Genomic DNA, 27,811 nt, shown 5'->3' with positions numbered 1-27,811 from the left:
ATATAAAGAAGAAACAGTCGTGTGAATGTGCATACCCGCACTCTTCACAAGCAATTAGCAACATATATTTTGCAGGCAGAGAAAAAAATATACAAACACTATGTACATTTGATTAATTTATTAGATCATGGACACAAATTCGATTCTGCATCAGTAGATGCAGTTACAATGTAATAGAGACAACACCACTTACTGTGGGTCATGTACAGTGTCTTGCAAAGTACTGAAATAGTAAGAGAAGGAGGCACTATCAAACATAATATGTATGGAGTAAGAGTACAGTCCCTCCCCCTCCTCCTTTCAAGACACTTCAGCAGATACTACTTTCACATGTTAAGCCCTCATCTCTACAGTAACAATGAGGACTAGTAATTTGCTCATTAAAAACAAAACTAGGATTCTGATGAATGATATGGATTGAGGAGAAAGAGGAGCTAATCTTGAAAAATCTTGCACCTCCTGGTCAAAGCTGTACAGTTGGCAGGACACTGATGTACTGTTGTCTCATTGTGAGTTTTGCAGCATAGCTATTCCCTGACCCCTACCCCAAGCCCTCTACCAGCAGTTTTGTGAAAGGAGGACATACTTTAAACTACTGCTCTCCGCAAATGAGCCTTAGAGGAAACTGACAGGTAATGTTCTTCAAAGCTCCCATTAGAAAAGAACTTCAGGAAGAGAGGAGCTTGTTTTTATACTAATCATGTACTCCATACAAGAACACCAAAAGCATACAGGAGAACTGTATGTGCTTATTGTGGTAGTTCAGTCTGTGGAACCTAGATTCACACAAACCACTGTGGCTGTTTTAATGGCAAAAATATATATTTTTAAAAGTTTTAAAAAATCAAAACTCCTCCAAATGCCACATCAAGAGAGTCCTCACTGTTGCTTATTTTGTAATGGAGTAACAAAATTGTATAAGAATGTTATGTGCAAGCCCCATTAAGATGCCATTTTTGTTTTAACACAAGCTATACGTATCTGCCCACAGTGAAAGACTGAAGAATCCTAGAATTCTTCAGTCACAGGCCATCTAGAGGAAGCTTTTTTTCCCAAAAGTTTTCAAAGAAAAGCAAAAGGTGAGGAGTACACAAAGGACAGTTTTATCTTAAAGGCAAAGGGCAGATTTGAAACAAAGTAACAGTGCAAGAGATGCGTACTCTGGTCCTTGAAACCACAGGAGGTGGCTCTCAGTAGTGTTTCTCTAGTTAAGGGTAATGGTACCATTAAACAAAGCATTAACAAAGGATAGAGTGCATCTAGGCTCACAAGAGACTAACGGTTGAGAGATTCATCCCCCCTTTTAAAGGCGCACACAAAACAAAAACCCACTGGGAGCCACTTAAGGATAAGGCACACTGAATGAAGCTTGGAGAACTTGCTGTTCAACAATGGACACATCACACCCTTCCACAAGAGCCTTTGCCCTGGCGCGCACATGTGGTTTCACACTTCAGTTGCAATGGAAGACTAGTATGATTACAACATTGAGAAGAGCTGGGTATAATCTGCAATAAAATAAACACCTGAGCCAGGGTAGCCTAAATCCTGAACCAAGGAATGCTGCAACCTGTGTAAGTTATGTAAATTAGCTGTTTTGCATGATTCTGCATTTTTATTTTACTATTTTATATTCATTTTTCTTCTGCTAGTCATGGAAAATGTCAGAACTTATGCGGGCCTTTCCCTGGAGACTGGAAAATCTAGCCAGCCTGTGCCACTGGCTGTGTTTCCAACTATCTCTTTGTAACACAAGGACTAAAGTCTTTTTTTAAGTCAACATGCTCAGGAAGCTGGGTTTCTGCTCCAGGACCATATTTGAGCATTATTTGCACTTGGGGGCGTTGTGGCACACAGTACTGATTAAGAGCTGCTTGCAGTCAGTCCTCCGAATTTGCATGTCAGATGTGGTGCAGTCAACCTTGACAGCAGCAGCATATATGTCTTTCACATAGAACCTTCTGAGTATCTTCACTTTGTTGCCATGTTCTGTTGATCTATGATCCAAATCTATACAATAAATGTTTTTGGAAACCAGGCATATGAGACCTAAGAGTTGCATCCCAAGCTAGTCTGAGATTATGTGTTTTCTTGTAGCTGATCTGAGGGGGGGGGGATCTCAACAGGGCCAACTAGAGAGATATTAAATACTACAAAAGTGGTATCTTGATCACCTTTCCTCTGTCTTTGTTCAGAGATGGTCAGATATATTAAGAGTGCAATCCTATGCATATTTAGACAGAAAAAAGTACTACAACTTCCCAAGTTGGCTGGGGAATGCTGGGAGTTGTAGGGCTTTCTTCTATTGGAACATGTATAGGATTGCACCCTAAGAATCTTAATTGGTCATATGGTCAGATACATTAAGAATCTGAACTGTTCTTCAGGATGGGGGGGGGGGAAGAGAGATGTTTCAATACTCTTTTAAAAACCTGCACCTAGAAGGCTAAGTTGAGCACTCCCACTAGCAGGCTATTGGGTTTTGTTTTTTAAATGTACGGAGGGCTTTATTAGATGGGGCAGTACTCAAACATGCGAGTACCGCCATCTGCAGCCTGAAATGGTACAGCCCAGAGGGAAAGCATTAAGTGGTATATCAAGATGAATGTACTAACTTGCCCAGAGTCTCCAACAATAACGTGTGGCAGGAGCCTTCAGCACAAGCTCAACTACATTTTGACAGAGTCCATCTCTGAGCTGGGAGGGCGAACTAAGGATGTTCAACTTGATGGTGATGACCCTGTAAGTTTTATGTTTATGGGTTTGGTTTAAATGCTGTAGAAACCTGGCCTGAGCCAGGTTTCAGGAAAGGGTGAGATAGGAAAACGTCCGTATGTGCTAACCTTCCCTTGTACAAACACTCTTGGTCAGTAAGGAAATAGAAAACACATCCCACCCACCGAGGCAATAAAAACCCAACACACCTACAGGGGAAAAGGGGGAGGAAGAAAGCATTGCTTTGGCCCAAAGCATGCAAGTATAACATGTGTGCCTCTTTTATTAAATTCTCATTGGCCTGCCATTTTGAGCTTAGGAAAGCCCTTCACAGTTGCTTCCCAAAGGATTTATTTACTGGAAGCCAATGTTACAGGGAATATAACCTTAAAAAAATAACCCCCTCCCCCGACACACACATACATACACAAATGCACAGTGCATTTAACTTCTCTTCCCAGCCAACTATGCTGGGTAAGATTTAATTTTCCTCCAGAAAAAAAACACCAATTCCTCCAACCAAGCACTAGCCCCTCAACATGAGAGACTGCCTGGTCTTAAACATAAAAGCAGATGAATTTCCATCATCGTAGAAAAAAAAAGATAAGTAGAAGGTAAGGGAACTTTTGTAGTATATGGCTGGCAAGCCTACAAACTTTTTACAACATACAAAATAGATCAATATTTATGATTATAGAACATATTTCCCCACCCCCAAGTTACTTAAGAGTAAATGTACACAATAATTATAATAAATCTGGTACCAATCACATGACTGACGTAGTCTGTAAGGCAACCCCCCCCCCCCCCATGAGCTAGCTAGGTTTGATGTTATAACCATCTGCACAGAGTATAAAAGAGAGCAGGGGGTGAGAAGAGAAGAGAAGAAATCCACTTCTGCTCCTGGGCCAGGATCTGTGGTGTTCAGCCCAGAGTGGGAGACTTTCACTTTCAGGAAACAGCCTAATAGTGATTTCCCAGCAGGCTGTACATGCATGGAGACAGAAAGGCATGCATTCCCACATGGGAATATTTTCAACACAGCAAATTACTGCATTGAGAAGCATGTGTGCAATCCACGACTTGAACTTTTCTTTCTGGCACTAGGAAAAAACCAAGCAGGAATCCCTCTGCTCTGACCTCAAACACAAGGCCAGCACTATAAAACCTCCCTCTGATGGCAGGCCAGGTTTTCCATGCCGCAACCAAGAGACCCAGATCAGGTTGGCAGCATTGTTGCAGGGGGCATAACAAGCGTCCCAGCAGTCATGTACCAAGATGTCAACCCTCTTCCTCACAATCATGTGCAAGAAACAGAAGACACTGTGTACAACTGACAAAAACAAAGCAGGAGGAGAAACCTCCAGTCTCCTCCGACCCGAAAAGTTACCTTGCTGGAGAGGGTTATTAACTATTGGTGATCAACTTTGAGTTAGAACAGATGATTTATTATTTAAGCATTTTAATGTTTTTAAAATCGAGCAGTAATTGGGGGTATTCAATGAAGAGTATACTACTCATAATAAGAGCTGAACACTTCTCAATTTGACCTGCTTGCAATCAGTGATGCCCTCTCTAGAATGGGCAAGCAGCCAGCGCCCATCCACTCCTCAGCACAGAGGTAAGCCAAAACATGCCTGCTGCTGGATGGCTGAGTACTCCAGTCAGGTCCATCTCAACAATATTCAAAGCACAAGATCAGATGGGACTGTGCTTCCGTTTGTGGAAACAGTAAAGTGTGATCTTCTGAAGAAGAGGCAGGACAATGTCAGAGTCTTTACAAGAACAACTTGGGGCCTAAAACACGCGTCCAGCACTGCTGAGCATCTGTGCCCATGGTTCCCCAATATGTTGTCTAGACGCAACATCATGCTGCTGCACTTGTCCCATGAGCAAGCCAACCCTAAGCCTCCCCCCCACCCCACCCCACACACTTCTGCAGCAGAGGAAAGGCATGCAGGCTTTCACTGGCTGCTACTGTCTTAGCCCGGCCACGCTGTGTATTAATACTGCACATGAGGCAGTGGTGGCCACCAGATGTAATGTCTGTACATATGTGATTCCTGGACCCTTTACACTGCAGAGGCACAACATCATTAGGAGTCACAACAGCTTGAAAAATGGGTTGCCAGGAGCCAACATGCCTGAGAAGGATAATGGCTCCAGATCTGCAGGACAAGGAACACTGCAACAATATAGCAAAGTAACTCCGCTGTATGCTCTGAATTTCTCTTGTGCTGCCATGGATACTGCTACATTGGTGTAGCTTTCCCCATTTAGAATTCGCTCCAAGGAATGCTCTTCATACTCATTTTCTTCCCCTCTTCAAGTTACACAATTGAATAAGTTAGTATGTAGTGTTTGCATTCAAAAGTGGAATAGCTGTTTCAGTCCTTTCAATGCTATCCCTCTTAAAAATCAGAATTCTGCATTTCACCCAGTTCATGGGCATTTCCCTCCCCTATACTAGGCAAGCGTTTAGAAAAAGTTGTTTCAACCTGACTCACAGTTCCAAAGCTGTCCTGTTTAGCTTGCTTTTCTGGGAAATATTCATTGCGCGCTCATTCTTGAACAGTAGTAGTTTATGAACCAGGGTCTCTCCCTCCGTGACAGAAGTGGCAGGGAAAATGAGAAACCAACACAGATCCGCAGAAGAGGGTTCTCACCCAGCTGAAATGCATAGATGGAGATGAGTAGTGGTAGATTCATCCAGGTTCTTGCAACAGTTGGGGGTGGGGGGGGGAGATCAACAGCAGGAATGTGTTTTTCATGCAGGCTTCTGAGGTATGGGAAGGGAATGGGAAATCTGAGAAGAACACAGGTCCGTTTGTTTCGGTGCTGTGCAACGATGCCCAGCTGCTGTTTTTCACCTGGGGATGGGAGGCAGAGGAGGGGCCCCACGAGTAGCTGAAAAAACAACAGAGGCTGTTAACGCCACGGGTGCCATGCAACAGGGTGCTTCTACAAGGAGTCTGGCCCAAAGCAAAAGAGAACATGATGTTTCCGCATTGCTACTCCCATCTCTAGAAAGCTGCCATGCAGGTTTCCGAAGCGATTGCGAACACAGAAAAGATTCCTTAACACCCCCTACAAACTACCCAGTTTTTATGTCTCCTATCTTTTAGATCTGTGCTTTTTCCAGCAGGACTGCACGTGACTGGGCTTCTGCATCTGATACAGCCTACTCCTACAAGTCCTTTATCATGAAGAACCATGAGCTCCTGTGCCCACCCACTCCCATTGCTCCCTAGTCTGTCTCTGCCACTCCAGCATCCCTACAGCCATCTCATGCCTTCCTCCTTCCTTGTGAAAGCACATTGAAAATGGGGGAGTCTAACTCAGAATGTGCACAACCGATGCTAAAAGTATGCAAGACTACATTATTCGCATACATTGAAAAGGCTGGAAATAGAATAAAGGAACAGTAGATGGCAAACACAACTTCTTTGTAGTGGTAGCAAGCCACATTCCTGGCCATATGGAGTGGCTTTGAATCACCATTCACAACTTGTCAGCAGCTTGAGGGAAGAGCTGAAAATTCTTTGTGGACAAATGATCAGAGAGGTACTTGGAAATAACAGTCATAAGCCTGATCAGCACTTACCTCTGTTAGTTTTGCTGGGATAAATCCTCTGGAAGTGCTTGAACTCTTCGGGAGCTGGGAAGTCTTCAACTGGATGAAAAGAGTATTTGGATTCAAAGTCATCTGCAGAAAAGGAGGGGAAAAGTTAAAAAGGTCATTTTCATCAAAGTAGTATGCAACATGTGGTCGGAAGAGCACATTCAGTCCAAAGGGCTCCCCCACTGTCTCGCTGTTCCTGTCCCAAAGAGCTCTGTGTGAGAGAGGCTGGAGTGACGGTCCAAATGGCAGTGCCATCTGAGGAAGCTCTACTAAGAGGCAAGGCTAGGTAGCCCCCTCAGGTGGCAGATTTTAGGGACCAATCCACTAGGAGGACAGTGTCGCTTGGCAATAAGGGCTTCTCAAAGAGAACAAGGACACAGATGTGGTTCCCCTCAAGAGGCAAACAGGCAAAGAATTGCTGACATTGTGGAATGTACATGACTGAACAACGCAATATGTATATAAATACACGTCATGTTTCATTGCTTTTCCAAACGACAATCATGAAAATTTAAAATAAACCAGTTCTATATAAATCCCCATAGACATAACAATAGAATGTGGGCAGTGAACGTTTGTGAACAGGCATATTTTCCTTGGAGCACGGCGATGTGGGCAACGTTTTTACTACCCCTTAACTGGACTTTACTACCCCTTAATTAGAATGTGGTAGGGCCGCTGGTAAGGGCAGATTAAAAATTGCTTCCCAGGCTTCCAGTTGGCCGTTGTTGCTCTAAGACATGGATTTCTAAGCATCAGGTATACAACAAAATGCCAGCAACCCAAGAGAGATCGCTCCTAATCTTGAACAGAGGAGTTGGGATCCACACACACTTCTCCCTGGCCAATCACAGTATTTTCAGTCTCCATAGTAATAATCGAATTAGCCAAAGTAGCAATATTACTCAGTTATGGACAGGCTGTGCATCCTTACAACCTGGAGCATGGCGCACAATCAACTTAAATGCCATACAACAGGGATGGGGTCATTCTGACTGGGGGAAGCTCCCCATCTGGCCTGTGGAGGCTCCCCTCCCATGCCGCCCCTGGGGGAAAGGAATCCCCCCATTATCTCTGATCACTGATCAAAGAGTGGTGTGTGAGGCTGGCAACTTGGAGGAGCGGCTCTTCCAAATGTCATCAGAGTCCTTTTCTCCATGCAGAGAGAGGCACAGAGCTCCATGCCTCTCTCTGCATGGAGAAAAGAAAAATGGGAGGGTGGGTGGGGCAGGGCTCCAACCCTGAAGTCATCTGGCCCACCAGACTGGCTGTGGGGGGAATCCAGTCCCCTCGACCAAGCCAAGCCTGACACCCCTGCCATACAAGACCTACTAAGCTAACAGCAGGTTCTTTTTACTCACCGAAGAAAGACCTGACAGTGGAGATGGAGTCTCGGTGTCCATTTCTCATTGGCGGGGGAGGAGGCGGTGGTCCGACTGGCGTTCTGGTGGGTGGTGGGGGTGGCTTCCCACGGTTCGTGAGATCTGAAGACCCATGCATTCTGTAGGGTGGGGGTGGGGGAGGCGCATCTCTACCACCATTTCGGATTATGGGTGGTGGCGGCGGTGGAGGGGCTGCAATGGAAATTCCTCCGGTCAGCACTGACTCAGAAGCTAGCTCAGGAGCCAGAATTGGAGGGTGCGGCAGAGTTCACTAGGCAGGCAAGCTCTGTGACATGCCCAACTGAGGCAACAGCTGGCCTCCCATCACCATCTGACGTCATTAACGCTGCATGCCTGTAACAGCCCCGCCCTGCACCACTCTTGCTATACAGGTTTACGTTTTTCTGATCTCCCCAATTCCACTAAGGAGCTTTCTTTCTTCCTGAGGAGGCCAATTCCCACATTTGAATTTGAGCATGGCGAGATGTAGGTTACTGAGCACTGGGCAAGCATTGTGCACATGCTAAGGTGACCATCAAAATACTTTACTCTCTACTTGCACCATCATGATCTACGCCAACTGCCCACTCCACTTCTTTCTGGAGGGCTTGCAATAGCATGGCGAGCCCGGATTTGGGCAGAAAATGGGCTGATCAGATGATCACCTTGATGCAGGTTCAATCCTTGTTATGTCCCATGGAAACACACACAGTTGATTACCCTTAAGTGGACCAGATCATTTCTAAGTCAACCACATAAATCTCGCTCAAATCTTCCTGTTTTTATGTGTTCTGAAGAGCGTGAGACTCTGCCGAGTTACCAGTGGCTTGCGTTTATACTCTGAAGTCATAGGATTGAGAATCTGGCCCCAAGCCAAAACTCTCCATTCTGGAATGGCAGCTGTTATGAGAACCAGGCACACTGTCTGTACAACGTGGAAAACAAAATCCAATCCCAAGATGGCTTGGTGGCACAGACACCCCCCATGAAACGTGAGTATATTCCAGCCTCCCAGGAGACACTAGCACACTGTGGTGGCAGTATCCCCCAGGTGTGAGACCCTAAGATTTGTCCCCAGGCATCACAGTCATTTCCAAGAACTACTATCTGCCATACAGTTGTGCTAGGTGACACTAAGCATTTAGACAGAGAATTTCAAGAGTTCAAAGTACTGCACACACATTATCTCTGCAGTTCCCACAATCACCTTGAAAGATAGGCCAGTATCATTCCCATATTGCAGATGAAAGGCCTAAAGGTGAGAACAGTGGCTTGTCTAAGAACTCGCAATGAGTTTGTGGCTGAGGTGAGATGTGGACCGGGAGCTTGCTAGCTTACATGGAGGTCATTAAATTCCAACAGTATAAACCGACAGGCATTTTTCAGAAATACCAAGTCAAGGCATTTCATAGCAGCCAGATGACTGAAATTGCACATGCTGCTACTACCATTTAACATCTGAATAGCGCTTTCAAGTGTTCAAAGCATCCTTGCAAGAACTCCATTACGTAAGTGAACATTATTGATCCCCCGCTGCAGATATTGGGGGGGGGGGGCACCTCAGGCTGAGAAGGAATGGCCTGTCTAAGGCCACCTGGAGAACATGGCAGAGGTAAGAATTTGAACTGGGAACTCCTTAGTCGCTATGCTACACCGCATGAAACCTGGGCATTCCCAATCCTCTATAAATCCACCCCTAGACACACTTCTGAGATCGGATGGTGTTGCTCTCAGGCACATTTGATCCACAGCACTTCCCTTTTTGGAGATTAACAAGAGGCTGCTAACATTTGTATCAACTCCACCACCTGTTTTTCAGAGAAATGGGGGCTGGAAAAGACTCTTACCTGCGCCACGGCTCGGAGGATCACGAGCAGGAGGTGGGGGACGACTGCTCTGTAAAGACGGGGAGGCTGAAGGGGGTGGGGGAGGTGCCATGCCCCTTCCAGGCCCGGGCGTCTTTCTATGCAATGAATTGTGTCTCTGTGGAAGCTCTGGGGCAGATTCATTGGTGGGGCTGGCAGGACCATTGGGGACACCGGGGGGCTGCCGGTAAGGTGGAGGAGGGGGCGCCAAGGACTGGCCCTGACTGCTTGGTCCTGTCCGGATGTTCACTGGGGAAGGGGGTGGCTTGATGGGGGGAGGAGCTGGTGGTCCATCCCGGCTCCCTGGGGGCCGCTGTCCTGGAGTTGGTGGCAATGGCTTCTCGCGGTTGTAGGAAGGTGCTTTGCTGTTGTGCATGGATGGGGGAGCAGGAGGTGCATTGGCTCGGCGTCCTGGGGGCGGAGGTGGCGGGGCTGATGAGCTGTGTTTCATGCCAGTGCTGCTGGCACTATTTGGCCGTGAGAGATCTGGCAAGGAAGGTCTCTGCATGCGTGGAAGCTCTGGGGGGGAAGCCCGACTGCTTTCAGTGTCATCTTGAGGCCGGCTACTGGTGGCAGACACAGGGGGCCGTGGCGCAGCTGATCTGGACCCAGGCACCTGAAGTAACTGTTTCCCAGAGGGGCTGTCTGAAAGCAAAAATGGAACACAGAATTACTTGTTAGAGAAGCTAAATGGGTCAAACGTTGCCTTCTGGTACAACAGCTCTGATTCTGGCAAAGCCGTGTTGTCCCTTATAAGGATGCCAGGTCGACTGCATGAAGCCACCATCCAATTAAGTGAAACAGAAGGCTCTTGTACAGAGGCTGTGGCCAGTGGCGTACAGCAATACAGATTTATATTAGAGATGACTGGGTAGATTTCAAATGTCTAAGCACAAATATTTCCCACAGCAGGAAGGGATGAGTAAAGAAGGTCAAATTTAGTGATGGACATAGGGTGATTTTCTGGATCCCAAATTTACTCTGACTAGACAGCTAACCAAAGGTCTGGACGATTCATTCATTTACTTGTGAAAAATTCTGTTATTCCATACATGGTCCCTCCTATTTCTATGGCATCCTGAGCTGCAATCCTTCGGCTCCCTTGCCTCCCCTCCCTAGCATCAACAGCACACCATCCCTTGACCCCAAGCACTGAGAGTCCCCCTTCCACCATTTTCTTCCTTTTAAAAAATTAAATTAATTTGTTGTACAAATTCATAGTGCGGTTACAAAACAGAACAAACCAACCAAAGGAATTCATTAGTTACATGTCAATGAGATCTGAGATGGTCCATCGATTTAATTAGTCTTGCATCGTAAAGAAATGTCCAGAGGTATCTCTAGAGAGTGGACCATGCGTAGTTAGTGGGCACCTTGAGTTCTTTGCATAATTTATGAAGTTAAAGAAGTAGTACCATGTTGCTATGAAGTCATCTGTTTATCATTGTCCCTGCCACCATTTTATTCCTAGCCAACCCCACTTTGCAGGTGTCTTTTCAGACCACTGCCAACTACATTCCTATGAAATATCTTCCCAGCTGTCATCCCCCTTGCTTCTCCTTGTGTTTTCCTTCTGCCTGCCGGCCAAAAGCAGGCTTTCTCCAATCCTATGTAAAGTTCCTTCTAGCCAATGTGACCTCTCACTCCCCTCAGGGAAATAGCACTGTTGAACAGCTTCCTACATCTATCCTTCCCCCACCAGTATGGCAACAGCTGAGCCAGTCACTAAGACAGCTCACACATACCAACCAGTGTTTACCTCAAGACTAACCAGTTTTGTGATGTCTAATTTGGTGATGCTGTAGTTTCATTCAACCAGTCTCCCCATTCCCCCTCCCCTCACTGAAACGCTCTCGCTCCATTCCAGTGCCTTCCCAATCCGCAACTCCCTGGGCGCTGTTTTTCGGTTGCTGCCACCCACCCTGCCCCACTCCACCCCACACACTTCCACCTTGTAGCCTGACTTCCCAAGCAGTTTTCCTAGCGAAGGCTCCCTCCTCCCTTGTACCAGCCTAGTTTTTTCCTCAAGAAAACACCCATGTGTTTTAACTCCAAAGAATATCTTTATTGAGAAACCTTCTTTGCATCTTCTTTTGCCGGCATTACAAGAGCTACAAATCTATGTTACTTTCAGAAGGCACTATTAAGCATCATCGGTGGCTGCAGAGGGGGGCTTACAAGAATCCTATGCTTCTACAGATGCTTAATGGGGAGGGATGCTGAAATGGGTGGTGGCGGGTTGCTTATACTGGGGCTGGAAAGGATGCATATATGGGGTATGTAGAAGGGATGCTTGCGGGGGGGGGGGGGGCTTCATCTACATTGTCAAGGGCTCCTTGGAGGCCTCTCTCAGTCTAATCCAGTAGCCAAGTCCAGACACAGACAAAGGGATTCTTTTCAAAGCTTTATTCCTCTTTTACAACTTAACAACTCTACTGTTAGCAACTAGATATGAGCAGCAGAGTACCTATGCCCTATGTTGGAACAGTTGGTCCCCGTTTGAAAGGGGATTACTGGCAGACCCCTGAACTTAAGGACTAGGGAGAGTCCCTCCCCTTTTCCCTTGGATCCTCTGGGCACAGCTGTTGTTTGCGCGCCAACCGGGCACTACGCCACCTTTCTGCGCCCTCCATTTGGTGCCGCTCTCTGCGTCGCGCGTCCATCAAGTCTGCTTCCCGCGCTCTGTCACTCCCAGGACTGCTATCTAAGCTAGGAATGCTGGTGGGAGGAATCTCCGTCAGCTGTTGGCCCTGGGAAAGAGGAGTGCGCTCCTCTCCCAGGAGCGACTGCTCTTCCTCAGAATCAGAACTACTCTGGAATTCTATGGGCTCAGTGTCCACCCTGACATACATTACCCCTGAAAGAATAGCACTGATTGACAAGAAAGGCAGATCTGCGGCTTTAAGCCCTTAGCAACAGTACACTTGTGGGTAATGGGTCCAGATCCACTCAGAAATTGCAAAGCGGACTTTCTTAGCTTTCTCCTGAGTTGCTGATTTGGATGCTGGATTCAGGGGAGGCAGCGGGGGCTCATTCCCCTGCCCATCAATGGCGACAGTGTCATTTTTAGCCCCTGGACCAGGGAGGTCAGGGCTGTCCTAAAGGAGCACGTCCTCCCTTGACTTGTAGATGTTGTGCAGGATGCAGCAGGTGACGATCACATGTGGTACGAGGTCTTCTTCCACATCCAGAAGCATGTAAAGGGAGCACCACTGCACCTTTAAGCGGCCAAACACGTGCTCCATGGGGAGTCGAGCACGGCTGTGGTAGTAGTTGAAGTTCTTATGTTTTGCTGTCCTAGGAGCCTGGTACAGCACCATAAGCCATGGCTGAAGTGCAAAGGCCTGGTTGCCAAAAAAGAGGGGGCGAATGGGCAGGCCATTTACCACTGCCGGGGGGGGGAGCTGGTGAAGAATCTTCCCATGGCTAGCTTGTCTGCCAAAGGTGAATTCCAAAAGATAGCTATGTCATGGCTTCTCCCTGATACCCCAGCATAAACATCCATAAATCTCCCTTTTGAGTCACAAGTGCTTGCAGGACCACGCTGTTAAAAGCATTGATGGTTGTGGAACCCGTCACCCATTCCTGGTGGGGCTAAGATGTGCCTGTGTGAGGAATCCAGGGTCCCTGCAGCCCAGATCACGGAAATACTGCATGTTCTTTCTCTTGTCCCCCACCTTTATGACATCCACGAGGTACATCTCGTTCAGAACGCGTACCATCTCCCTGAAGATTTTGCATGCTGTGGACTTCCCTACTCCAAAGGTAGTGCTGAGTGGCAGATAGCCAAGGTTGAAAGAACGTTTGTGCAGGGTCAGCCTCAACCTTGTTTTTACTGATATGGATTTCCGCATTATGACATCTGAACGTTGGATTACAGGCTCAATTTCCAATGCTATGATTTCGAAAGTGGCCCGTGACATGCGGAAACTGCTGCAAAATCTGGCATCATCCCAAGCATCCATGTCCAGATGGTTTCAGTGAGCAGCAGGTTCCACTTGATCCACGCTGCCTTATGGGATCAAATGGCTCTGGAAAGCAAACTTTGCAACTGCTGAAGTACCTTCCACAACTGTTTCTTGGTGGAATAATAGGCCCCCTGCTGCCCTGCCAAGGTCATTACGGGGGAGGATAGATTAGGACTCGGGAGGCACCAGTGGGAACATTCCAATAAAAAGGGAGTGGTGTTAATGTTGGTATCCATCCATTACACAAATGAGAAGAAATTTTACATATGACAACGTGTTAAGGGATTGCACCACATGGTGTCAAAAGGATGCAAAAGTTGCTTTTTTCATGAAATGATTTCTCCCTGTGATAAGTCATTTGGGAAACCTTGCAGGGAGAGTGATGGTGACAGAGCGCAGGAGGTGAGGGATGAGACTGCTGAAGAAGGAGGGAAGGCACAGACAGTGCAGCACAATCTGTTGCTAGGCAGACTTCAGGAACCAAGATCACTTGCAAGGAGAGGAGCGGCAGCATTTTCTTCTGCTCTTGCTGAGCAGCTCTGTAGCCAATCGCTGAAACCCACAATAAAATTGCTCCCCAGGTTTGGATGACACAACAATCCATTGTGGGTAAAATAACCTGAAGAACAAGCCATGGGTTGTCAGGGTGGCTTTTCCTGAAAATTAAGCCATCCTGCCAAAAGGAGTCTGGGTCAGATGACACAACAACTTACCATGGCTTGTTACCCACAATGGGTTGCCGGGTTGTGCGAACCCAGTCAATCAGTGTCAAGGGAGTCTCTTTCGGGAAGGCATTCCAGAGAGACTACTGAAAAAGTCCTGCCTCACCTCCGATTTGGGGGGGGGGGGGGAGGTCTTCCAAAGAAGATGTAAAAGCTGAGTTAGGTTCATGTCAGTACAAGTATTCCTTGACATATGCCAGCAATACACACAGACAGATGAAAAGGCAGACAAGGCCTTAGTATTAATCTTGGCCATTCTCAGTTCTACTGGCATTAAGTGCCATCAAAAGTCAATGGAAATTTTGCTGATCATATCAATACGATGTGGATTGCATTCAAAACCAAATAACCCTTTTGAGGAGTTGAATATTTGCTTCTATCAAGATTAAACCACAAGGTCTTTAGCTTGACTGTTCATAATCATAATTTAAGGATGTGGCCACATTACCTGAACTGTCCTTTACTCCCACAGGTCGAAGCTTGGGGACACCACCCTGGAATAGACCCCCCTTGGGTGGCAGGGGAGATCCACCAGAGCCGTAGCTGCCACTGCCCTTGGATTCTGAAACAAAAAGTTTCCTGGATTAGCCAATATATATCAGAGTGTAACACAAGCTGGCAGTTTACTGTTCAAAATATTGCTGCAGATAATCTCACCACTGTTGGGGTTGCATGTGACCAATGGCAATTTGGTGTTCAGGTTACAACTCAAGAAGCCAGCAGTCAATGTACTGCCTTCAAATATGACTGTTCTGGAGCAGAGAGCACATGACTACTCCTATTCTCTTGGGGTCTTCATAGGTGGCTTCCTCTATATTATTTTATATCTGACACAAAGCCAGATCAAGCACACACAATATTTATTTATTTCATTTCATTTCTATACCGCCCAATAGCCGAAGCTCTCTGGGCGGTCAAACAGCATGTAGCCAAATCTAAGCAAAACCCACCTCAGCCTCATCCCATGGGAAATTCTACTAACCACAAGCCCTCCCTGCAACTCACCTGCTCCCTCTGTTTATACAACTCCTAACTGTGTCCTCCCAGACCTGCTGCTCAATTCTTTTAAATATGAATTCTCAGTTAAAGTCCATATGACTGTCTAACAGCCTATACGTTATCGCCAATAGAAGGGGCAAGAGCTTCATCTGGAAACTGGGGGTCTGTATTTAGAGGCAGGAATTCCCTTCAATTAGGCAGCAAAGGTCTTCCTACCATTACCCCAGACCCCATACTTACTCTCAATGATGGGTGCGCTCCGGTCATTGACCTGGGCCACCTTTTTCAACCTGGTCCCTTTACAGATATCTTGCAGCAGGGCTCCCCGCCCGCGCTGCTCATCCCTGCTCAATTTTGGAGGCTCTGTATTTGCCTGAAGAGAGAAGACAGCACAAGTGAACAGAGAAAGGTAGCCACAGAAGCACTTTAGAGTATCTAAGCGAATGTTTTTCAGCTGATGTTCTCAAAGACTACTTCTTGAAAACAGGAATTACATTCTTTCCTCCCTCCAAAAGCAAGTAGAAGCTACCTTTCAACTCTGAAGGAAGGGAACTATGCAGATACGGTACACACCGTAACCAGACCACCTCAGCCTGGAACCCCTCGCACTTTTGCTGCTAAAACTATCTTGTCTCTCCTGTGCCTTGGGAAAGGGCTTCACAGAAGCACTGAACCACCTTCACTTCACCCACAACTCCCATCTGTTTCACTCTCGTAATCCATCAAGCCATAGACATCTGTTTATATGTCCAATGCTCCCCACCCCCCTCCAAGGTTGCAGGATCCTCCAGTTTTGCTACTTTCTATTATTTGAATTGGGGGTGCCAGGGACTGAACCTGGACACTTCTACAAACAAGGTATATGACCAAACACTGTCCCATGGCTTCTCTGCATGTATGAAGCTGCCTTAAAATGAGCCAGACTAACTTTCTATCTGACCTTGGTACTGCTTACCTTGAGCAGCACAGGTCCTTCTCAACTATGCTACCCAAGCATGGAGACACGGCAGGAACTGCACCTGGCTCTTGGCCTATGGACGCTCCCCCTAGTAGGTAGGAATGCTGACCACTTTATAATTAACAGAGACCAGAAGGACAGTATACATGGGCAGGAAGAGGACCTACCTGATTGAAAGTTGGGGGTGGGGGTGGTCCAGGGGGAGGGGGAGGTGGAGGTGGTATTGGCATCTTCGCCCCACTCCCTGGTGGCGAAGAGTAAAGAGAACTTTAGGGTCACTCATAAACCTACAATGTTAGAAATGAAACAGAAAACTATTACAAAGGAGAAGCAACAGCAAACGCAGCAGCAGAAGATGGTGCCAGAACCCGGTGTGCACTGTTCCCTCCTGAAAGCTTCGTGCGCATATTGTGCCATCATTTCCACCCCAGCCCACCAGCTGCCATGCCAAAGATGAAATGGCTGAATTGACACTGTGGTATTTATTTAGGTGAATTCTATACCACCCATCATAAAAAAATGATCCTAGGGAATTTCACTAAAAAAAGAAAGATAAATACAGGAACAACACAGCATAATTATTAAAGTACTAGATTGAGAACTAAAAATGCTTAAAAGACCTGGGAAAGTTGAGGTAAGTGCAGCATACTTTGAAGCAGTACGCACAGGGTACTACACAGACCAGGTTCAAGAGACTATGGGAAAACCCCATCCTCTCTACCACAAGCCACAGAAAACATATCAAGAGGACTACAGGTAGATCAACATTATCAACCTTAACTGAAAAAGTGAAATTTAACTACAAAAATCATAGCTAAAGATATTATGGAAGAACATTTCTATGTTGTACGACCATTCAACACAGACATTTCGGACTACTCACGACCAACCTCTTCTGTGTTTTTTGTGGAAGCCATAGAACCAGCCAACAAAAAGGAAGGAAAAAGAAAAGGGAGTTGGGGTGGAAGGCAAATATGCTCATATTTCTGTCTGATACAACGCACTGTAGAAATGGGGCCCATACTTCCAGCTTCCCACATTTTCTGTACAAATCTTTCATACCCAGTTAAATAGCCTCTTGACAAGTGCCACTCGATCACATCGATACTACAAATTTAAACAGGTTTCTTTTAAACGTGCTTAACTGAGGTGGCACCCAACCAAGGAACACTGGCAAATGAAGCTCTGTGAAGGGGGTGAAGATCTCAATATCCTCCCAAAGGCACAGTTCCCATGGTTCTCTGAGGGAAGCTGTGCCAATTAAAATGACATCAAACTGGTTTCAATTTGTAGTACAGATGCCCACTTTGACTCTCACAGTGGAAACTGCATACTCTCTTTCCACCGAGTCCATGAATATTTTACGAACACAGCTGTAACCAGCAGGCTCGGAGAAGCCCCAGGAGCCTGGCACCTAGAAATGTGGTGGTGGTGCTGGTGGTGGTAGTGTGGGGGAAATCAAAGGATTTGAAGTCTGGTGCCCTATAGCTGGGAATAAGTGTTTGTAAGAACCTTTCCGACACTTCTAGTGCAGGTTTTGACCCCATGAGATAGAGCTGAAAAGTAAGCAGAGTTTAGGTTTAATGTAGTACTGCATTAGTTGGCATCCCACAGCCGTGTAGGCTTTGCATAACCAGAGAGACAGACATTGATCAGACACCACGTCACAACAGAAACACTTCAGAGGAAGCAGATACAGGAAGACATATGACTCATCCCTGATAGTACAATGTTGATACCTGTCAAAACCACAAGCCCAATGACAAATTGCCATTCCAAACAATTTCAAACAGGGAAATGTAATGCTACTGGAATGCATCCAGTTTCACCACCTGCCTGCCAAAGCAAAGGAGTTACAGCAGCTCCAGGCAAAGAGATGGGATGGAATTCCAGTAAACTCCAACAAAGGAGAGTTGCCAAGAAAGGTGACCCTTCTGAAACCCTTATGCAAGGCTACTCATTAAAGGGGCACAGGAGTGCCTCTGTAGTTAAGCTGAGTTGCAAAAAAAAAGAAAAGAAAGAAGATTCTGCCATTATAAGCCTGAATATTCTACTGCTTATAAAAATGACACCTGCTGAGCTAATAGCTTGAAACTTGACATCTCTGATCTATCTCATGAGGCCTACAGTTGTGTGTAATTTCAAACCAATCCAACATCAGATGCCACAGGTACAGCAAGTTAAAAAGTGCTGAAAGTTACACATTTGTCCTTTTTCCTCCAAGCTGCGGCTTCACTTATCATATATTTCTTTCAAGGTTTGGAGAAAACTACTGATATACATTATTCAGGCTTGAGGAGGTATGCCTTTCAATGCTTTGATGAAGTTTTGAACAGTGGTTCAAAAGTTATTAAAGGTTTTCTGCCCCATGAAAGCCTATGGCAGCAACTTCTGGCAAAGTTACGTTGGGCATGCTCAGTTTCATTCTGAAGCCACAGTACTGCCAGTATTCCAAAGTTAAGTGCAACCCCTATTCCTTTAGTTAAATGGAACTGTGACCTCATAAGGTGAGACTACATGTTACTACACAGATTGAGACCCTAGGATGGGGGGAGTAGGGAGACTTTAATCCTCTCCCCACCCCCGCTGTGGTCCCAATTTGGATCAGGCCCCTCACACCTCCAATTTACATGGTCAAAAAGGGATCCAGTTGTAATGAAAATTGCAGGCACAAAGCAAAGGGTTAAAGCCCCCTACCAACCACATTAGGGTCCTGATCCAGATGAAGTCCCATGAGCTTACTTCTGAGTTAAAAAAGAAAAAAACCTAGTAAATGCAGTTTGACCCTCAGAGAACTTGGGGGGGTGGGAATGGAATACAACATATGGGAGGAGCCGTAGGATTAGGGCTTCACACCACCTTTCTGAAAGCAGAAATGCAGCGCAAGGGCCCCAGTTCTTGCCCTTACTCTATATGGTGGGAAAAGGACATGCAAGGAGTGTGTCTCACATGTTACGCTGAACATGCATTCATACTTAATGTATGCTCATTAAGATGGTTGTGAGAATCAGTTGGTTGTGAGAATCAGCCCTATTCAGCCATTCTCATTGTATGTAAGCTCTACATGTGAGGAAGGGAGGCGGGGATGAACCTGCTAGCTCCACCCCCTCCCTTGCTGTTCTCATTGCTTTCTGAAGGGGGGGGCAGTCTGCAGAGGACAGCCGCCTCTGTCCCTGGAAGTTCTCCCTGAGATGAATCCTGATTCTTGAAATGAAATCATGATTACCATAAGTATTTATAATGCATTTATCATACAGGTAAACTTGCAAAAAAGGAGATTCAAATAAACTGGGGACAGGGTAGGACTGCCAACACTGTGATTATACATTTCCCTCTCAAAAACCAGGAAAATTCAATGATCAAAAAACCTGCTGGTTATCTTCTGTTGGCTCAAGCTCCACAAAGCCAGGAAATTGGAAGCTAAGGCTGATACCTCAACTGACAGGTCCTATGATCAGTGATGTTGTGCAATATCACAAATTGTGAATGCTTACAACTTGCCCTCCACGCATCCACACTTTCCTTGGTCACCAAAGATTCTCCACATTGTTCTGGTCCTATATTGCTTTATGAAGCGTCTAGCCTTACTGCTAGAAGAGGGCTCCCTCTCATGGTTTAACCCATCCTGCTAGCTACTGATGTGAGAAACAAAGTGGCATGGGCCAACTCATAGGAGGATTAAGGCAATATAGGACCAGGACAACGTGGTCTTTGCTAGTCCCAGTCACTCCATCATCTCCATTTGAATTTGGGCCTGAAAGACCAAGAAAAAGTGTAGATGCATGGAGTGTAAGTTGTAAGCAAGCACAATTTGTGATATTGCACACTATCATCACAGGGGATTACATTAGCACATAAGAGAACATATACCTTTGCCAACCTCTAGTTGTTCCAGAGAAGTTGTGTGAAGCTGTTCAAAGAATAACCAAAAAGGTTGCCCAAAACAAAGTGGTTGAAAGCTTAAGAGTCCATAACTTCAATTTTTTCCTCCACCACTCTAAGAATGGACAGAGATATTCCCCAGGCTACAGGCACAATCCACTAACAACACCTTCCATGAAAGAATAGATTAACTGAAATTAACAGAAGCTGCAAGGCCACACAAATAGTGCCCTATAGTAGATCCTAGGAAGTCATGGCTGCCAGGTTAAATGCAGCTTTCAAGACTCGCCTACGGGTGCATATCAGATTCCCGAGAACCCTCTTTTTCATTTTTAAAAGGAAGTGACTAGGTTTGCACAATGCAACAACCCATCCTAGGTGACAAGCCATGGTGGGTTGTCGTATCATGCAAACCTGGACTGATTCCTGCAGGGACGCTTATGCACAGCCAACAACCCACCCTAACAACCCATGGCTTCTTGTTGGGATTGTTCAACCCACAACGGGTTAGTGTATCATCTGAACCCAGCACCACCAAACCACCATGAGTTGTGGGCATCAGTGAGTAAGCCTCTCTTGCTGAGTGATCTTGCTAATGCAGCAATGACAGCCCCCCCCCAAATGGCTAAGCAGCACTTTGGGGGGGCTCTCACTCATTCACAAGCACCCCCTTTTTATTTTGGGGGGCTGACATTTGCACAAAACGGGGCTGAAAATATATTTTTAAAAAATTTTCAGCCCAAAGAATGTGTGCAAATGTCTTCAGTATTTTTTCATTATGGGGGGGGGGGGGTTCTGCAATTGCAGCTGTCAAAAAATATGTAGGCTTGCCTTGCCCGCTGCCTTGCATGCTTCAGCTGTCAAAGTATGAAACACAGAAGGTAACTGACAAGACGAGCCTGTATATAGGCTGATATAACAGCTTTTGACAGCTGACAGGTGGGGGTGGGGGGAGACCACTGTGGTCCCTTAGCACAGTTATCCTCAAGTTTTGCAGTTTTGAATTGATGCTTAAGACTCCCCCGCTTTCATTGCACTCTTCCCCAAGTCTCCAGCAAGTGTTTTTAAGGGTTATCTAGGGTCCACCCCCTTCCTCCTGCCCCCCTTCACACTAACCACAGCTACTTTTGACAGCTGTCAAAGCAGTTAGTGTGAAGGGGAGTGGAAAAGGCGGTGGACCCTAGGTCACCCTTAAAAACACTTGCTGCTGACTCAGAGAGGGGTGGTCTGGATAGAGGGTACCCCCCAAGTGTCAGGCCAACGCTTAACACCCTGGGGATCACCTTAAAACTCTGGGGATCTTGAGCCCCTTTCCCCACCTTGCCTTTGACAATGGCACGGGGTGGAAAAAAAGCTGGGAACCATGACCGGGGTCACAGTTCCTGTGGGGAGAGGGACTTGGCAGCAGACAAGATGTGTTCTGCTGCCAAGTCCTCTGGGATACCTGCTGGAGCCGGCAAAAAGACCGAGGGGGAAGGAGGGGGAAAACAACCCATGGTGAGTGCGATTGTCTTGTCAGGCTTACTGTGAGTTGTTCTGACAACAACCCACACTGTGTGGCTACTTCGCAGGGTGGGTTGTCAAGTCATGCAAACTCACCCAATTACTAAACCTCATAGTTATGGAAATGGGAAAGAGGATGGTAGCACTAGCTATTTTCCCCAGGACATGGCCTAAAATATCTAGGAATCTAAAGAGTTTTGATACCTCTAATTTCAACTTCTACCAAGCTGAGATTGGGAGAGTTGAGATTTTCTGGAATCCAAGGGCAAGACAGCAGCAACTGACAAGAGAAGGCACATAACAAGAATCCTTAGGGGAGGAAAGAACCCTGAACAGAGACTGAGCTATCCTTAATATCAACCCCAAGAAAAGCTTTTGAGGTGGTATTTGCCCCACTGGGCAAATACCTCATGCCATTTAGAAAAGGTTTCTCTACTTCCTACTGTCAAGTAAAGGGTTGTTGTTGTTCTTAATTTCCTAATGTCAGGTACATCCTCTTCTGGGACAACTGCATTCTGTTTAACTCTCAAGGTGGCCTCCCAAAATGCAATTAGGTGACTGGCCATAGTCAGATTGCAATAATCTTCGAGAACATACTTCACACTGCTGTTTTCTCCCCGCCCACTACTTGTCTGTAAACTAGGTGCCTCTGCCTTTTATCCAGGGTAGATATTAGGGATAAAACCTCAATAAATAAATGCCAATGAATTGTTAGATTCTTAGTAAATTGATCCATCAGAGAAATTTGCATACTAGAGATGTAAAATTTCCAGAAATTTTGAGGCCATGGGAAAAAATTGGGGGGTTTCTTTTTGTGTGTGCAAAAAATTGGAAATTTTAGAAAAATTGAAAAATACTTATTTTTTTAGCACTGTCAAAGCAACAAAGTTAATTTAGATCTATAAAGACAGCCTTCCCCAGCCTGGTGCCCTCCAGATATTTTGAACTTCAGCTCCCTTCAGCCTCAGGCAGCATGGCCAATGGAATGCTGGGCACTGTAGTCCGAAACATCACACCAGGTTTATGTTCCTAAAGCAGCCTTTCTGTTCCTAATATTATGTTATATATGACTTAGTTTGCTAATAAAATTATTATAATTTAAAACATTTAAAAGTAAACTCAGGAAATTTCTAATTATTGTCTGAATAGATTAGAACTACATTAAATGACATTTACATACAGCATCAGAAACACAGGACTCTGTAGAACAAACCCAAACTATCAAGAATGCACATTTACTGTCAAGAATGCACAATGGTGATTCTACTTACATGTTGGGAAACTAAATGTCAATCAGTAAAATATACTTTAGACCAATAATTTTAATAAGGAATGAAAGAATTAACTATGCTGAGAATCCTACAGAGTGGATTAGAAAAACATTTTCCCCCATGGCTTCATTATTTCCAGACATTTTACATCTCCAGTCCTCCTATAAACGTTTTCTTATTACAAGGTTTTTAGAAATTGTTTTAGGGGGAGTAAAGGCTGGTTAACAATATATAAATACTTTGTCTTAAATTCTAAAAGAAAATATTTCATAATCCAAAGCTGCTCAATTTTTCGGAAAAAAAACAGGGTTTTCCCAAATTTTTCCCGGTTTTTTTCCAGGCTTTCACATCTCTACTAGAAGCCTTTGCAATAATTACCTGGTGTGAAAGAATTCTATGTTACCAAGATCAACTAGTTCATTGCCTCACAACCTGGGGTGAATGTCGACATGTTCTCAACCAGTGCTGAAGGGCAGGCAGCTTCTAGCCTTCACCATCTCTGATTCTGTTCTGAGGCAGCTTCCTTTTCCTGCCTGGAATATCAGACCCCCTTATTTAGTCAGACCCGTGGATTTAGGAATATACTGTGCTACATGGAAACATAATTAGACTGAAAGCAATAGAAACATTAAAAAATATTTACATCCTGGGCTAGCCATCTGACTCCATCACTCAGGCATCCCACCACCACCTGAGACAGCATAGAATTCTAAAATGGACTAACATTTTAAAAAGGGGGGGGCAACATTTTCCCATGTTCATAGCACTTTACAAGTACTAACACATCCTCACAACTGCTTTAAAGGGAAGGAAATTGGAGGAAAACTACAACATACCTAGCTGGGAGTTTTCAAACAAGAAGCAACAGAACAGTTCAGTCAGTTTCATCTGCTGAAGCCCAAACTGGAGCATTCTCTCTCCCTTCATTTCCTGCTCCCACACTCATCCCAATATGAAGTCATACACTTGGGCTTACAAGCACGCAAACACAAGGTCCCTGAAGTGACTGCAACATTATGAGGGCAGTGTGACAGTTTCATGGCATGATCACCTGAGGAGGACAGGAAATGACTGGTTCAAAGGCAGCAGGTACTCATTTAATCAATCAGTGTGCTGGAAGACTTGCACCAAAGATTTCAGAGGTAGCAAAAGCTCTCCCAGGTATAAGACTAACTAGTAACATTGTCCTTTAGCTCATTTGCTGAAGAACACAGCAATTTCTCTCTAACATTTCCTGAATTAGGCAAGGCAAGCGTGGGACACTTTACCTGCTTCTCCTCTCTGCTTTTAGCACATCACTATTTGGATACGAGTCTATCTGCACAGGGGTCATGTTGCATAGTGTGAATACCATTGTATCTATAGACCCTACGATCAATATCTGAGGCCCTCCTTTGAGGGAGATTTGGAGGATGGCAACAAAGGAGAGGGCCTTTTTGGTGATGGCCCCCCATTTATTTATTTGATTTGTACCTTGCCTTTCTACCAAAAAATGGCACTCAAGGCTTACAATCACTAGTAATGTTTGATAAAAACAATTGCCAAATACATTAAAACACAATTAAAATCACAACAATAGCACAGTAAAAAGAGCATCCAGCTCAACAGACCCACTTACAAACCAAAGGTCCACTTGAATAAAGAGGCCTTTGCCTGCTAGAGGAAGGACAGCAGAGAGGGAGCAAACCTAGCCTCCTTTAGCAGGGAGTTCTATAGCCAGAGAGCAGCCATCAAAAAACCCCTCTTTTGCATTGCCACCAAACACACGTCTGAAGGCAGTGGTCTCGAAACTAGGGCCTCTCCCAAAGATCTTAAGAATCAGGCAGGCTCATATGGTAGAAGGCGGTCTTTCAGGCAGACTGGTCCCAAGCCATTTATGGAATGCTCTCCCCAGTGAGGCCCACCTGGTGCCAATATTGTCACATTTTTGGTACCAGATTAAGAGATTTCCTCTTTCCCAGGCATATGATGAGCTGCTTAATGCATCAGAGAGCTTCAGCTATTGGGCAGTATAGAAATGAAATGAATGAATAATGAATAAATAAATAAAAATCAGTTGAGTTGTTAATGGTTGGCATTGAAGTTTTAGCTGTTTTGTAGTGTGGTTGTATTTTAGTGGTTGTTTTCACTGTTTTAAATTTTGTATTTTTAAATTCTGTTCTACGTCTCAAGGCTTCTTTTGAGAAAGGCATCTAAGAAATCCAGATGATGACGACGACGACGATGACAGAGGATTCTGCCTCAAGACAAGGGGTTGGCCTAGGAGATCTTTTTGACCCTTCTGGCCCTCTAACAGTACAATGCCAGAACAAAGCCCTGTGGCACCTTAAAGACTGAGCATACATATACCCCACAGCCCGTTGTTGCATTTTGTTTGTGTGTTGAATTTCTAAGGATTATCTCTTGTTACAGTGGTAGAAGGCACTCCATACCACTGAGGCCACCTGAAGCTCCAGTGACAAAGACGACGCCAGGAGAACCCCCAAGTTCTCGAAACTGCTTCTTCAGGGGCAGTGCAACCCCATCCAGAACAGGGTGATCACCCTCCATCCAGTAAGAAGAACCACCCACTAACAGCACCTTGGTCTTGCCTGGATTGAGCTTCAGTTTATTAGCCCTCATCCAGTCCATTGTCACAGCCCGGCACCAATCTAGCACAGGCTCACCTGGTGACTACAAAAATGAGAAATAGAGCCATGTGTCATCAGCATACTGATGACAACATACTCCAAAACTCCTGATGACCCCACTCAACAGTTTCATGTAGATGTTAAATAGCATGGGGGACAGAACCAATTCCTGTGGAACCCCATACTGGAGAATCCATGGGCCCAAGCAATATCCCCCAAGCACCACCTTCTGGAGCCAACCGTCCAAGTAGGAGTGAAACCACAGCAATGCAGTACCTCCCACTCCCAACACAGACAACTGCCCCAGAAAGATACCATGGCTGATGATATTGAAAGCTGTCAAGATATCAAGGAAAATCAGCAGGGCCACACTCTCCATGCCTCTTCCAACATAGGCCATCATACAGGGTGGCCAAGTCCACACTAAAACCCTGTCTGAACCCTGACTGAAATTGATCCAGATAATTGGTCTAATCCAAGAGCATCTAGAGCTGGTTGGCAACCACCTGCCCCAGGGCCTTCTCGAGGAAAGCAACACTTGCCACTGGCCTAAAGTCGTTGAGGCCTTCTGGGACCAAGCAAGGTTTCTTCAGGAGTGGTCTCACCACCACCACCACTTTCAGATGGCCCAGGACCACCCCCCTTCCCAAAGAGGCATTAATTACCTCCCTGGCCTAGTCAGCTGTTCCCTCCCTGCCTTATCACAATAAGGTTAGTCTTTGGTATGGCACTAGCTTTCCTGCAAAAGAACTGAAAATGGAGCACTGATCAGGGAACAGGCCTCAAGATGAAAAGGAAGCTGCAGCAGATCTTTCCAGTCATATTTACGGGACCCTCCTCTGAAACACTGCTGGGGCAAGCCAGCCATCCCTTACTGTTTAACTGAAGTGTGAGCTTCTGCAGTTGAGAGCGCCTACTTTATGAGACAACTGAGAAGGAAGCACATAATGCATACTCCAAGACTGGAAGACAACAAGTCAAGATTGAAAAGCAACAGAAAATGGTGTAGTGCAACGGGTAAGTACATAAGCTGAGAAGCTGCTCTCGATTCAAAGCTCAGCCACGCCCACTAGGCAGCCTTATGCATGCCACTCTCTTGTAACCTCAGCCCTACTAATTCCCATATGTAATAAGGGGATAATAGCAACAGGGTCGTTATGAGGATTACTGAGAAAATGGATATGAAACAATTTCAGCATTTCGAAAAAGCACTATACAGGTACTAAATATACATCTAGTTTACAGAAGCACTATATATACCACAAATACAGTGCTATACTGGGGATAGTTTACTTTTTGTAGCAAGAGCTACTTATAACCCTTACTTGAGCTTTAATATTTATATAATACCCTGAATACTTTAAAGTACTTCACATACATCCTCAGTGTTCCTTGCAACAGATCTCTGTTGAAGATTGGAGGATGAAATTAAGCGGCTTGCCTAAGATGACCTATTGAGTTTCTGGCCAAGACTGGTACATAGCTCAGCCTCCTAACCACTACGTTCCACAGCTCTCAAGACACTGGCTGCCTTAGTTTTCAATGCACCTGCACATTACCGTCACAAAGTCTATGTCATGACTCCAAAAGCTCCTATCACAATAAGCTAGATATCCTTGAAAGTGCCACAGATGACCACATAGATATTCCACAATGTCAAAGCCACCAGTAGCTTGTTGGATTTTCTCCCTTTGCTGCAAGGCCACAACTGTGAGAACAGAAGTTATTTAATCATAACAGATGCCCTGGCTCATTAACTTCCCAGAGCCAGATATAATCACCATAATTATTGCAAAAACAAAATGCTGTTCTCTCTACCCAGTGTTTACTACATTGACAATGACTTTTCCAATGATGGTTGCCTTGTGTGTGCCTCATATGTCTCAAACAGAACCTGAGGAAAAGTATTCACTTCTACCATGCAACTTCCTGGGAATGGCAGGAGGAGGACAGCAATGTATGCAGCTAGCAGGACACTGCACTCAACATGGTGCAGCACTACAGCAGCTGTAGAGGGGGCCATCTCTCTTTTAGCCTTGAAAAGCCGTTAGTTCTTTAAGGCTAGGAAAACAAGTCACAAAAGCAGCCTCCATAGAGCTGTACTAGCTGAAAAACAGATAACAGGCTGACACTTCTAAGAGGTCTAGAGCTTAGCAACTTTATAGATATTTTTACCCAGCCCTTCAAATAAAATTCTAGGGCAAATGCTAACCAGCACTGAAATCCCAGGCTAGGAGTTTAGTCCAACAGGAATTTGTTGTAAACCCATCTGGCTATGGGTCTGGGCCCAGTGT

At 45.4% G+C, this 27,811-nt stretch overlaps 1 protein-coding gene across 2 annotated transcripts in view; it reads right to left on the bottom strand.

Moving 5' to 3' along the window:
* Positions 1-3,026: 3,026 nt before the first annotated feature.
* WIPF2 (WAS/WASL interacting protein family member 2) overlaps positions 3,027-27,811 on the bottom strand; it is a 38,478-nt gene continuing 13,693 nt past the window's right edge. Inside the window, exons 1-8 of one of the 2 annotated variants that reach the window (XM_084804584.1) lie at positions 23,266-23,331; positions 16,399-16,518; positions 15,514-15,646; positions 14,723-14,836; positions 9,567-10,229; positions 7,699-7,911; positions 6,320-6,421; positions 3,027-5,622 (exon numbers count right to left, since the gene is read on the bottom strand). In XM_084804584.1, coding sequence (XP_084660710.1) covers positions 5,582-5,622; positions 6,320-6,421; positions 7,699-7,911; positions 9,567-10,229; positions 14,723-14,836; positions 15,514-15,646; positions 16,399-16,461 — 1,329 coding nt within the window. In that variant the 5' untranslated portion in view covers positions 16,462-16,518; positions 23,266-23,331 and the 3' untranslated portion in view covers positions 3,027-5,581. Of the gene's footprint in view, positions 5,623-6,319; positions 6,422-7,698; positions 7,912-9,566; positions 10,230-14,722; positions 14,837-15,513; positions 15,647-16,398; positions 16,519-23,265; positions 23,332-27,811 lie in introns of those variants that run through there. The other variant, XM_084804583.1, reaches the window with a different exon arrangement.

The sequence above is a fragment of the Heloderma suspectum genome, chromosome 6 (genome assembly GCF_057233095.1).
Source record: "Heloderma suspectum isolate Gila_16-S chromosome 6, 16-S_ref, whole genome shotgun sequence".
NCBI classification, from domain to species: Eukaryota; Metazoa; Chordata; class Lepidosauria; order Squamata; family Helodermatidae; genus Heloderma; species Heloderma suspectum.
This window is presented reverse-complemented; position numbering and strand designations above follow the sequence as displayed.